Consider the following 14,825-nt stretch of genomic DNA (forward strand, 5'->3'; position numbering starts at 1 on the left):
TTGAGAGGCAGTAGTCATGGTGAGAGCCGAGCCGAGCAGACAACTCTGGAGAGACGCCTCTCTTTTTGATCAGCGGCAACGGCACGCCTAAGGGCCAGGCGGAAGGACCTGAAAAACCAGCTGCCTGCGATTATTACTCTCAGCGAGGAGCAGCTCAAGAGCAACAAGTTAGCAAGCGTGGAGCCTCCTCCTCCTCCTCTTTACATAAACACTTTGAGTCCCACAGAAAGCACACACACAGAGGCATCTCTGGTTGTTTTTACCTGTGGGACTGTCACTTTAGCAGCACCTGGGACTTATTTACTTATCGGAGTAGCACACACTCTTCTACTCCCTCGTGCCTCCCTCCCCAGACCTTCTGTGACTGTCAGCCCTCCACTGGTGGACTATGCCCCTATCAGTCAGCTGAGGGAGGGGGCTCTGCAGCTGCTCAGTCTCCCATCTGGAGAAGGCTTGGGCTGAAATTAAAGAGGAGACGGTAAGTCTTTGCTTTTGACTACTACTTATCTTGGCAGATTTGGTTTTCCTTCTAAACTTTCGTCTATTTTGGTTGAGTGGAATACTTCAGTTGGTCTGTGTGTGTGTGTGTGTGTGTGTGTGTGTGTGTGTGTGAGTGTGTGTGTGTGTGAGAGAGAGAACAGAGGTTCTCCCAGAGATAATGTGGCGAGACAGCAGGTGAGTCTCAGGTGAAAGGGAATAGCTCACATTCCAGAGAGTCCTCAGATTTAGAAATCTGTTTTTACTGTTAAACCAGTTTTTACATTGGGAAGATGACATGTCAGTCCTCGCCACTATCTTCCTGTGTATATCTTATTGATAAGTGACTGTTTGATGGAACAACTCTACTTATCATCTCATCAGTTGCCACTACGTTGTAGGAAAATATGACTGCTGTTTGTATAGTTCTGCTGCTCTAAATCCGAGTTTTCATTTAATATTTCAGTGGCATGCTGATGATTTATTAATCATTTTGGACTTTGTGTGAGCTTTGTTTTTTTAGTTTTTTTTATAAACAATGACGTGTAGTCATTTGACCAGGGGAGATGTCTGTATAGTTCTAAAAAGTTACTTGCTCCTCATTCATTAAATCAGCTGCAGTCATTTCTTTCAACGTTGATGACTGTGATTGCATACCAGCTGCACCTAACCACCTTGAGGTTAAATAAGGCTAAATTAGAGTCTGGATCACTTTGAAATGTCACTGGGATGGTATACGTATAGTCAGTTTATTCAGTATGTATGAGTTTTTATTTTTAGCATTTAGTCATTGGTCTACAGTAGTAATTTGATGAGACACGAGTTAGAAGATAAAATGACAAATGTAACCCTTAAAAGAGCATAAAAAGCCTAAAGAATAGGGCTGAAACGATTCCTTGAATAACTCGAATAAATCGATTACAAAAAATCCTCGATGCAAAATGATTTGCCTCGAAGCTTCGTTAAATCAATTTTACCAACATTGTATTGTTGATGGACGGTGTTTCCACACGGATCATTATTATTGTCGCACACCAGACGCTGCTCAGTCTGCTGGCGGCACATGCCGTGTCATGCCATACCGCCGAGTGTAAATAGTGAGGGACTAGGAGAAGAGACAGGCTGGAGGAAACGACAGAAAGTGTCCAAAGTTTGGAATCAGTTCAAACGTAGTTAAAACGAGAACTCTGTACAGTGTGTCTACTGAAAAACCGAACTAGCTTACCACAATAATAGCACAACGTCAATGCTTAAGCATCTCAACAGAAACCATTTCTCATCCATTCCACGAAGACGACCCGACTAAAGTAAATCACAGAGTTGTATGGACGATGAAAATACACCAAACACAACAACTACCAAAAACAAAGACAAGAAAATACGTAGCAGTGACCACAATTTGATCTAAAGAGCCGACTTGTTGACTGTCCCGTCGGAGAAACAGCTGATTGTTGCGCACCATTTTCTCTCACTCTCTCTCTCTCTCTTCACGGAGAAACAGCCGATCAACGATCTACTAGCATAAGTGTAACAGAGCTCAATCTATTTTAATTTATATATTATATATAAATTAGATTAGATTGAGTATAATTAATATTTACATATACATATATTTACATACAGGCCTATATACAGATCAGTCTCAGGATGGAATTTAACCAAACTATTGTTTATTATTGCTCTTCAATAAAACAAAAGTATTTCTTATCAGGTTACTCGATTAATCGATGGAATAATCGGTAGAATACTCGATTACTAAAATAATCGATAGCTGCGGCCCTAGGCTACTAAAAAACATAAAAGTACATCAGGGTGCATCATACAGTCAGCAGGCCATTCCCTCCATCCCCTTTCACAATATGATATTAACTCATTTTCATTATGGAATAATGTATATGCAGTTATAATGAGGCTGTAACTAGATCAACCTAAGAAGTTTGAACTGATTTTCACATGAAAAAGGAACCAATCTTCTGTCTGGCTCTGTAGATGATAATCACAGTGCTATTGTACATACCTTCTGTTGTTATCATTTTCGACTCGGATAAGATTTGTTTGAAAATATGCTTTATTATCCGGCCTTAGAAAGCATACTGGACATACCAGCAAGAAGAGCACGTGTGCGAAAGACTCTCAATCTTCACCTCTTACACAAAATTAGCTGTTTTTCAGGATGCTAGACTCTAATAAAAAGTATTCTTGTCAGCAGCAAACATCTTCAATATTAAATGCTAATTGGGGGGGGTCGTTAGGTTATACTGGAGCAGACCGAGGTGTCAATGTTAGATTAATAAAATGTAAAACAATGAAAAGGGCAGCTCAAAAGGAAACCCAGTTCTACTACATGACTTAATTCTGACTAACATGACGTTAGTATTAGTCATTTAATGTGGTATTAATCAGAACCCAGAAGTTAAGCAGGTTTCTGTCATTGTAATATCTATATCACATGAGATTAATCAGATTTCATCAGGCCTTTAAATACTTTGCAAGCATTCAAAATCCCTTCAGTTCACAGTGTTGTTGATGATGTGTTGACTCAAATAGATGACTGACTGATTGATTTTTAAGTACAAAGGAACTTCTGACCACAGTAAATAAACCCAGAAAACGTCTTATCCTTACCTGACTATTTCAGCTAAACAGTGATGTACTGTAAATGTGACCGCAATGTTCATGTTTGTAAAATTATTTTAATGGCCACAAATATCAGTGAACACCTTCCACTGTATCCCAGCCATCAGTCTGTTTTTAGTCCCGCTTTGCCAGACCCTCCTCCAAAGCGCGCTAGAGGAGGGTCTGGCTACTCCACATAGCATTCGGAGATGGGAGGAAAACGTGCTCTGGTTTATTGGCATTTCTTTAAACCAATCACAATCGTCTTGGGCGGTGCTAAGTACCGGAGAAAAGCCGCGGTGCCGCTGCAAAATAGGATCGGAAGGAACTTGTTTTGGTGGGACGTGTACGTTTAAAAGTTGTTTTAGTCGTGCAACAGAAAACTCAGCTTGGACAGGTAGTCTAGCTAGCTGTCTGGATTTACCCTGCAGAGATCTGAGAAAAGGTTAACCATAGTCCTCATAAATCGACCGGAGTTTAAAATGCCAACACAAAGGAAGCCCAAGGCAACGGATAGCGGGCCTAAATTGCAATGGAACATTCCTGGAAGTGGAACGTCATGGATATAGACTAGTCTGTTTCTAACTCAGCCAGTTTAGACAACTATTGGCTCAATCAAAGTCTTTTTTTTCGCTATCTTTCTATAAATCCATTTGTCATGCTTTTTGTAACCTCGTGAACAATACATTGTAAGCTGAGCAGCTATTGTGCAAACCTACAGTGTGGAAGATTGTCGATGACAATCTTCCATCTTCCATCTTAACCCAGTTGTATGATTCTTAATATAGGAACATTTGGTCAAAGTTCATTTCTAAAATCATACTTTTTCAAACCTAGTTTGGTACTCAGATGATAGTTGCATTTTTAGTCACTTTTACCCATCATGATATGTAGATATTTCATTTCACGACTACACGTCGAGTCCGACAACTTAACAATACTTACACCATAAGCTGAAACACAATCATCATATATTACCTCTTTACTACACACATCTTTTTTAATTCGCCAGTTTGTTAATTCTGTGATGTCATTTCATCGTTGACGTCAGTAACAGGCCGCCGTACGCTGTTTCAGAGACCTGTCAGTGCTGTTGCAAATCCCTTGGTGATGGATTGAGGTTGATAAAAGTCATAGTTAAGTCCCTCTTCAGTGTGACATCTAGAAAACAAATCATATGGGAAATTTACATCTGCTGTGACTCCAGACTGTATGCTTGCTGAACTAATAGCTCCACCTGTGTCTTATTAACCTGCTGCTAATAGACTGCTCAAATATTGACTCCAAGACCGCCATTTGATCGTGTTCATGAACTTGTGTGCTGGAGCCTGCGTTAAACACGTGTGTGTGTGTGGATGAACGGGGAAAAAGTCAACCGGTTAACAGCTTTGTCTGGTTTTTCCCCGTAAAAAAAAGAGGAAACTAAATCGTTCCTGTTCTGCGTTGAGAGTGCGCTCTCTGAAAAAGCAATAAATGATTTGTTTACTGAGGGTGGAAGAAAGGATATTGAATCTGCCATGTTAGCGAGGAGCTGCAATTTGTGGAACAACAAACAAACTATTATTACAGTAATACAGTAGAGTAAATGCTGACGTCAAAGTGATCTGATTAACTCTAGTTACAATTCCTTTGCCCAAAAACATAAAAAAAAGTTTTGTTCAAGTTTTAAGTTCATTTTATTCATATAAAAAGCAAACAAGATTTGCCCCAAAGTGCTTCACAAAGACAAAAACATATGTATGCAAGCATAAACCATGCATACATATACATAGATACATAGATGTGGGGGAAACATAACAATATTTAAATAGAAACAAGTTGAAACACAAATTAAAACCCAGGAAATCAGATGAAAACAGAAAAGAATCATGTGGATTTGAACAATTTTGTTCTCACATTGGGACCTATTTCTTGCCATTTTACTTTACTTGCACTTGAATTAATGACAATGAGGGATGTACAGTATGTTTATTGTTTATGACATTTCCAATCTATGGATGACGGATGAAGTTAATCAGTTGATTATGCTGTTTGGTTAGCACCCCAGCTAGCAGCTGATGTGATTCTGTGCTTTGTGGTTAAAGGAGTAGTTTGACATTTTGGGAAACGTGCTTGTTCGCTTTCTGGTGGAAATATGGATGAGGAGACCAATACCACAAATCTGTACAGTAAATATGAAGCTACAGCCAGTGGTCGGTAAGCTTAGCTTAGCATAAAGATTGGAAGCAGGGGGAAACAGCTATACATGTGGGATTGTCTCAGAGGTCAGTGATTTTAAACAAGTGTTTTCTTTTGGTTAGCTGTGCAAATGATGAGGTCAGATTTGACTGAATTTGAAATCTGAATGAATGTGAAGAGCAAAATCAATCGGTAGCAACTCTGTCTTGTCATCTCTGACATAGTTTTCAACTAATGTTAATGTGGAGCGAAAACATTTTCCATGTTATGGTGTTATATAAATGTAGATAGACACCTCTCCTCACCTAATTTCTAGGAGGAGGTTGAATGCAGCGGAAACATTTGGTGTCAAATGTACCTATGACGTGAGCCAGTTCTCTTTTTACTGCATGCTTAAAAATTATCATCTTTCAAGTATTAATTAGCTGATGTTCTTGCGTAACACTTTTGGTAATGTACAATGCTCAGGGGCAATTATGGTATTTGCTACAGTATTTAGCTAGTGCCAAGCACAAGTTGTTTGTCTTTCAGGAGGTCCGGTTGAAGTCATGAAGTCAGGAACTGACTGTAGGATGGCGAGCAGTACCAGGGTCAGTTTTGCATTTGAGTATGAGGTGTGTCAACTGTGTGTGTTTCCTCACCTGAGGGCTCTCCAGATCTTTATGTGACTTCTACTACTACGTCAAACCTACACCTAAACCTTATTGTTTTATTGTAATTACCACCACGTCGACACACCCCATGCTGAAGGAGTTGACACACCCACCCGGTACTGATGAAATGCCAGGCATGTGCCAGGGCTGCAGTTGGCAACGCCAACACATACGTGTACATAATTGTACAAGAGGCAGCACTACTGCTATGGCTACAAGTGCAACACAGCACACAAAAAACAGGAGATGAGCTCAAATCAAACTCAAATTCAAACTTGCTTAAAGTGCTCATATTATGCTCATTTTCAGGTTCATAATTGTATTTAGAGGTTATATCAGAATAGGTTTACATGGTTTAATTTTCAAAAAACACCATATTTTTGTTATACTGCACATTGCTGCAGCTCCTCTTTTCACCCTGTGTGTTGAGCTCTCTGTTTTAGCTTCAGAGTGAGGCATCTTACTTCTGTTCCGTCTTTGTTTGGAGTCTCATATGTGCAGTAGCTAGGTAAGGACTACTACCCAGTCAGAAGCAGAGTATGAGGGAGTGCCACGCTAGCAGCTAGGCGAGCATTATAACATGTTTTACACGGTGACGCACGTTCGTCACGGAAGTAAAGGCTGGACTACAATAGAGCTGTTTGGAGCAGTTTGTGAACAGTGTTTTCTGTTGAAGATGGTAAGTGCCTTTGGGGTGGACTTTGGTCTTTTTCACTTTGTAAACCTATAACATGCACAAAAAAAGATATTTAACACAATAAAGGTAAGGGAAAAAGCCAAAAATCATAATATGAGCACTTTAATCGATCCAATCAATACTGCCCTTTGGTGTCCCGCTGGCTTGTGATGTGTTCCTTATAGGATACCTTGTTCTGGCATTGCAGCTCTTACCAAAGGTTTGGCAGAAGTAATGATAAAAAAAAACTTGTAATATGATCATCTACCTTTTTTATGAGAAGCAAACAGTTTATCAGTCAGCAATGTAACTGTAAAAACAAAAAACTGCTTTATAAGCTGTATTTAAAAAGATCTTAATGATAGCGGTAATCTGGCCAATAGTCTGTCCTGTGGAGTAAAGTCAGCACTGATTACTACTTCATACATAATGTTCCGGTGAGGATCCTCATTTCTGTGGTTTGTACAAAACAACCATTCATTTGTGTACTCCCTCTGCTGCTGTCACCCATCTACTGATTACAAAAATGTATCACGCTGATATTTTAAAAATAAATAAATAAAAAACCTGCTTGAGCTAAATGTATCTCCGTGCTGTACAATGCAAAGTGTCGTCATTTAAACTTGATAAATACAAGTACAATATTGTCCACCAGGAATACAATATTGTGAGCAGTATGTGTCTTGTGCATAGAAATGATTAGCACAAGGGTACAAAGTCCCTCTTGTCTGTTGACAATTGAATCAGGTGCCTTTCAAGTAGTAGTAAATTGATGTCTTATGTTTGTTTTAGTCCTGAGTCCATCTCTGTGTTTGTGTAAATGCTACATTTAGCCTGTTAAATGTCAGTCTGCAGATATATTAATATTTACTGTAAACAGCTGACTGTGACTATGAATTCAGGTAAAAAGGTTTATAACTGTAAATAGAGGCACAAATAAATATACATCCCTTAATGATGCCATGCTGCCTGTGCTTTGCAAAGCCCTCTTAGGCAAATGTGGGATTTACGATGTCTGCACCATGTTGCCAAAGCAGTAGTATTACCAACTTTACACAGCATATATTAGTCCACTTATCAGAAACTGTCACCACTACAAACAGCAAATATGATATATGTCATTACTAATCACTACGAGAAGCTGGTTGTGCAATGTTTGCTGTTAAGCAGGAAGCTGGATAAGACGTACAGTACACAGTACACAAAGTATCGAGGACTAGCTTCAAGTCTCTGTTGTCAGCCTGTAATTGAAATTCTGATTTGGTTTTTCATCAAATCCCAATTAAGAAAGAGTCAAAATCCTAGTTTGTGGAATATTTTCTACAAATCTTGACCCTAATACAGGAACGTGTGTCACATGTATGGGGTTGTAAATGGTCCTTTACATTGCTTCCAGGAAATTCACAACTTGGAGGTGAAATGTAAACTTTTCCGCTCCATTAATGGTTAAGGCTGTGTACATAAGCCAATGTATTTGTCCATACAAAACTAATCTAATAACATGTGTGAACGGAAATACATTTTGATTGTAAAATAAATGTTTTTACTAGTTAAAACCTTTTAATTAAAAAACATGTATAAAAAACTTATATTCACTTTCTTGCAGAGGGTAAGATGTGAAGATCGATACCACTCTTATATCTGTAGCCTACAGTAAATATGTAGCTGGAGCCGACAGCTTGTTAGCTTAGCTTAGCATAAAGACTATAAACAGGGGGAAACAGCTAGCCTGGCTCTGTCGGAAGGTAACAAAATCTGCCTACCTGTTTTTTTAATCTGTACAAAAACCAAAGCTTCAACAATTTTCCAGGAACAGTTGCCAGCAACTAGTGGAGACTCCAGGAGGTTACTACTTCCAGCCAAGAAAGAGTGCAAATTGTTTAGTTTTTTTGATTCAACAAACAAAATATAACATATTAATTCAATCAAGCTTTACAGGTGTTGGTAGACTGATTTTGTCATCTTTGGTCAGAGCCAGGCAAGATGTTTCCCCCTGCTTCCAGTCTTCATGCTAAGCTAAGATAACTGGCTGCCAGCTGTAGCTTCATATTTACCGTAGTGACTGACATGAGAGTGGTATCGACCTTTTCATCCAACTCTGCAAAAAAGCGAATATGTTTATATTCCAAAAACGTCCATCTGAACAGTGGCAGCATTTGTAGCAGAAAACAAATAAGTGTGTGAAAGAGAAGACAAAGTTTGTCAGCTTACAGTATCTTTCAGCTGCCATGTGTTCATTAGAAAGCCACAGAACCCTCCACCTTTTCAGCTATAATACGACTTCAGTTAGTGCTTTTGAGAGGGACAGCAGTCTGATGTCTGTCAACAAACTTTCATTAAGTTAACTGGTGGTTCATAAACTTAATCATGTTCAGCGGTATCTTCACAGGTATTGATGCTATAAAGGTTTTGCATACTTTTTTGTGAATTTGGATGTTATCAATAGAGCAGTCAATCTAACTTAGAGAATAGAGACAACAAGGGATGTGTGTGTGTGTGTGCGTGTGTGCGTGTGTGGGTCTGCTCTTCCTTGTGTTAAGGTAGCCGATGCAAATCTTGGAGCACCTGCTCTGATTGTGCTGCTGTGCTTCACCCCCAGCAGACACAGTGCAATGTCACTCATGTCTTAGATACAACAAGTGTTTTAATGCAATGAACCTTACTTCATCTGTCTCCTATAATTAAAAAATCTTTGGTTGCAAAATGTGAGATCCTGACCCCCACGATCGTAAAACCTGACATTTCTCAGACAGTTTAACAAAATTATGACATGATAACCCGCTGGATGATTTCAGGAGTCATCATTGAAACTGTTAAATGAGAAATGAAAGTGAATACGCACAAAAAAATGACCCACCGCACATTTAAGGTTTACAAAACTGCCTGCATGAACATGTAGATAGATGCTTCTGATGCGACAGATCAAGGGATATATTTAAAGATGATCATGTAAATAATAATGATCACGTGGCTGAGTCACACTTCAATGACTGAGTGGCCGCCTCATCTGCGTGAAAAGAGGATGAGGAACTCCCATGATGATGCTCATGTGGTTCTAGGGTGGAAGAAGTGGAAACTGAGTGACATTTCTAAAACAGGCTCAGTGGGAATTAAAATGAACCTACATGTACTGAGCTCAAAAACAAAGTGACAGCAGGTGTAATTATTTCATGTTAAGTTTGCATGAGTTTTTAATCTCTGAGCATGCGAAGGCGTATTATCCCGACTCAGTGGGAAGTACCAGTATTAGTTTCAGGGCCAGCCCTGACCTACAGCTGTGTGTGGATTGTTTCCTGAACAGTATCAGGGATCCTTCTTAATAACAGAGGATCTCCGCGTGACATGTAACGATTGCAACACAGTAGACTAGATCAAGATAACAATGTGTTCAGATCAATGAAAACAATGATTAAATGAGTCATTTTTCAGAGAACAAAAATCACATCATTGCATCTTTATATTAGGACATGTTCCTCGTGAGAATTATGGGTGTAAGAGAAGGACAAACGCACAGGAAAACATTTGCGATGTTTTTGACGAGTCACCAGTGACACACGAGAGGAGGAAATATTTCAAGATTCAATGCTAGTCTTATTTGATATTTTCCTTATTGTCAACGAATTCCATGAAAAGACCAAAATCAGTTAGTCTATCTTTCAATACTTTCCAACTTCCCTACCCAGTCTGCAGCATTCAGCAGCAAGTCCATATGTTCGTACTGAAGATGTAAATCTTTAAAAAAAAAACAGTCACAAATTGATATTTAAAAAAAAGGCTCAGTCATTTTCTAAAACTGTAGTTTTTTGCAAATGTTACTCAAACAGGAGTATTTGTAGCAGCTTTTGATGCTCTAGTCCAGGGGTGTCAAACTCATCTTCACGAAGGGCCACACTGGAAAAAGAGAATCGCACCAAGGGCCAGACGTGTAGAGTTTATTGACATGCTTTTATTTCATCGAAAAAGTCAAATATCTTTGACTCAATTACTGCATGTGTCATACAGTCTTCTCTCTTACAGTTTGGTCCACATGAAGCCCTGAAAAAGTCAGCAAAGAAGTTCCAAAGCCATCCTAGAATTTAGCAAATCGAGCAAAACAATGATTACATGTTCTAAGTAGGCTAGCACACAGCTGACTCACAACAAGCTCTTTCACAGCCTGAATATGAAAACTCTCTGCTTCTGGGGGATTTCTTAGTCTCAGAGTCGGCAAATCTGCCAAATTCTGCTTTGAGTGTCGTGTAATTGAAAGTTGAAAAACGGTTTCCCACGTTTTTGGTTTGGTGCACAACTAGGCGGGCCAAAATGTATTGTGAACCTAAATTGATACGCGGGCCGGACCAGAATGTGCGAGGGGCCGGATTTGGCCCGCGGGCCTTGAGTTTGACACATGTGCTCTAGTCAATATTTGTACATACATGTCACCCAGTGCAAACGTGTGGCTCACTGATGTGTTTTTAATCATTTTTGGAAGACAATGGAGGCCTATGGAACAGAGGAACAAGTTATATTAGGCTATGTCTACGCAGATAATACTTAGTTAGTAGGATCAGTTTATTTGTAACAATGAGAAAAAATATAAAATATCACCAGACATCATTTTTAACCTACACCGGAAAATATCTACTCCCTTTCAACAACCTTATCGTGTGTGTATATGTGCATATAGGAGGTGGGTGTTAATATGCAATGAATTCATGTTCCAAAACGAGAACTGTAGCACAGCACTGCAGCCCTGTAACACACTTGTCCTACATGTTTCAACATTGTTTCCTCGTCTGTTCTGGCTTGCATCAGTCTTTCTGGTGATACACATCGCAAATGTTTTCATAAAGCTTTAGCAGACATGACAGTGATTTAGGAACCTGCTGTGTGATCGTAAAGCCAGCTGATAAAGAGCAAACACAAAGCCGTCCAATCACGTCTTTCCAATCAGTTTTATGTCAGTCATACGGAGAGAGGTTTGCATGGCGACAAAGTCTACAGTACAGTATGAGCTGTATTTAAAAAGATCTCAATGATCGTTGTAATCTGGCCAGCACGTCTGTCCTGTGGAGTAAAGTCGGCACTGATTACAACTTCATACATAATGTTCTGGTGAGGCTCCTCATTCCTGTGGTTTAAAAAAAAACAATCATTCATTGGTGCACTCGCTCTGCTGCTGTCACCTGTCTACTGATTATAAAAACTATATCACGCTGATATTTTAATCTTCAAATCCCATATTCTCTCCTCATTCTATTCTTGTCTCCTCGCTTATTAATCTGTAGTATGACTGCAGCAGAAACGGTTTTAACCTTGAAAAATATTACCCTTACCCTTACCCTTACATAAACGTAGTGCTGTGTAGTCATGGTTTCAGAGAATATTCAGTTGACTAAAGTGTTTTTTTGTGCAGGTAATTGCTGAAGATGCAAGCTTCAACTGTCTCACCTGGGACCAACACTACAGTACCTTCAAACACAAACACCACTACAAAGACCAAAGAACAAATACTCATCCAGAGTAAGGATGTGTGTGTGTGTGTGTGTGTGTGTGTGTGTGTGTGTGTGTGTGTGCGTGCGTGTGCATGCGTGTCTGCATTGTCTACTTGTCCTCTTAAATTGGATATCAATAAAGCACACCCTTGTGAATGAGGTGTTTGTTGTGGACACCATCAGATCTTAGAATGTCCCCTATGGCAGATAAGACAAGCCTCATAAAGAACTACCTATCGCGTCATGCAGCCTAATCTAGATAGTTTGTATGGGAGTGGCACTCATTCATTTAATATGAAATATTTGCCATGTTCTGTTTGCCTGTGAGGGATGTCGTTGCTAAGATACTACAGACTACTTCTGGTGGATACGTAGAAAAAGTTGCACCACATGAATCAGAAGGAATGTGTCCAATGGAAATTTTAGAAGAGACACACTGACTGACAACCTTTTAACATGTTAATCACTCATTCCTTCTGTCTCTCAGGTTCTGGGGCAATGATCGCTGTCATCGTCATAGGTATCATCATCCTTCTTACCATTCTCCTGCTCATCCTGAAGACATACAACAGGTACGGCCGCATTCCTGTTTGACAGGACAATTCCTGCATAGTGAATGTCATGAGCCAGCAAACATACAATGCTTCCAGAAGGACTGGAAACCTAGCTGCTGTTTATATTTTTTTCATCAGGCTAATGAAAACAATTGTGCATATCAATATATTCACAACCTTTTTAGCTTGTGATCCTTTAAAGTGGCGCAATGCTTACTCTCAGCCCCAAAATCACAGGTCGAATGAGTTGGACACATGCAACTTGCGGCATTCCCTTTTGCATGATGTTCCCTTCTTATATTGTTATTTCAACCTTTTTTAGAGGCCTGAGGAAGTAAAACGATCAAGTATTACACAATATTTACAATATTTTCATCTGAAGTAGAAGTATAAAGTAGTATAAAATGGAAATAGTAATTAAAGTATTTGAGTAAAGGTACTTTGTAACGTTCCGCGCTGCAAACGTGAGGGTTGGGACCCCCCAAGGGGTCGTACCATAAATCTCAAGGGGTCACAATACAATGCACAACAGATAAAGGAGAGAATTAAAAAGATATCTCTTCTACACATCAAGTCAAGTCAGTTTTATTTATATAGCCCAATATCACATTTATAATCTGTATAGCATACAACACCTTCTGTTCTTTTCTAAACCCCTCCAAAAACACCTTTAACTGGGAAAATAAAAAAAACTCAGGAACAATAACAGAGGAAGGATCCCTCTTCCTGGATGGACAGACATGCACTAGATATACAGAATAACCAACATAATAAAATTACAGTATAGACAATGCAAATGACAAAAATCATGCAAAAGATGTAAGCAGAATTAGATCATTTTTTCTTACTTTTCTATAATTAATTGTTTTCTTTGCTCTGTCAGACATCTTAAAGTTACTCAAACAGTATTCAGTATCAAAAAAACTGTATTTTCTTTCTTATTTGTCCTCTTTTTTATCACATGCCAATTTGCTAAATGATAGCCCAAGTGAAGTAAAATCATGGTTTATTTGTTGCCAGGCGGACACATGTATCCAGAGTCCTGGGAGCCAGCGGTGGCTCCAAACCTCGTCCGAAGATGTCACAATCCACAGTTCCGAGCAGCATGCCGCTGAGCACCATGGGAGTCAACTCTGTGTCGGGCAGCATCTCCAATTTAAACCCAGCTTCAGAGAATGGCTTCCAGCTGCCCAGAATGGAGCTGATCAGTGTGGAGGGAAACCACATAGAGCAATGCAGCACCATCAGTGAATCCACTGCGATAACCATACACAATTCTCCATCAATGAGAAACACATAGCAGCAAGACTGTGGTTCTCACAACAGGCACTGACTGATGTGTCGTCTTCATCCGTGACCACATACTGTGTGCAGACTGAATCCTGTGAAAACTCTCTGTGACGTTAGTGTTTTCACTGTCAATCTCCACCAACTGGCGACTACAATGATAACAACATGTCCTTTTGGTGTGAAAAATATACATCATGAACAAAATGGTACCATAAACAGACACAACAGGTTGCATGAAGAATGTTGAATGATGGGGAACTGAGACATTCTTGAGAAGATTTGCTTTTTGGCTACAGTCAGTGTTCAGAGTATAGATGCCAGACATTTCTGTAATCTTTGCAGATCACTACTAATACAATGAAAAAAAGGTAGTGTAGTAAAGACTGTAATGGCTTGAGAACATTGCTCATACGTGTGTACATTTCTGTATTAAAGAGGATCACATAGGTTCATAAGTCAATTTAGGATTAGTATAAACTTCAGAGAAGACAAAGACAATATGAAAGAAGCTAACTCAGTGTGTAATGGATGCCAGTATGTTTGAGGAAAATGTGTTGATATTACAGATTTATTATATAACATATTACATTATTTACAAAATCTGGTTAACCTTGTATTATACGGTCTTTATTTTCTGATCACAGATTCTCTCAGATTAGTTTTTGTTTAAGAAATCTATAAAATGTCAATGTACTTTTTTTATTACCTTGTATAACGAAGAGACCACAGAGATATTTTATGAGACATCTGGGTGTCAGTCTAACACGCTGATGTGAATCCTTTGTAGTTTGCCAAAGGATTTTGCACTTTATTTCCATTGCTCCCTGTATTTGTATGTTTTGTGGTTCTTAATAAAAAATAATATGTCTACTTATGGCTTTCCTGTTTGTTAAAATGAAGTGTCATT

General features: G+C 39.1%; 1 protein-coding gene across 1 annotated transcript; it reads left to right on the top strand.

Annotated features, from left to right (window-relative positions):
* Positions 1-14,788, top strand: ncmap (non-compact myelin associated protein). Its single transcript, XM_078277559.1, has 4 exons — positions 1-478; positions 11,996-12,102; positions 12,562-12,646; positions 13,649-14,788. Exons 2-4 carry the CDS (start codon positions 12,009-12,011, stop codon positions 13,926-13,928), a joined length of 459 nt encoding a protein of 152 aa, XP_078133685.1. The 5' UTR covers positions 1-478; positions 11,996-12,008; the 3' UTR covers positions 13,929-14,788.
* Positions 14,789-14,825: the final 37 nt, after the last annotated feature.

This window comes from Sander vitreus, chromosome 20 (genome assembly GCF_031162955.1).
Source record: "Sander vitreus isolate 19-12246 chromosome 20, sanVit1, whole genome shotgun sequence".
Taxonomy (NCBI): Eukaryota; Metazoa; Chordata; class Actinopteri; order Perciformes; family Percidae; genus Sander; species Sander vitreus.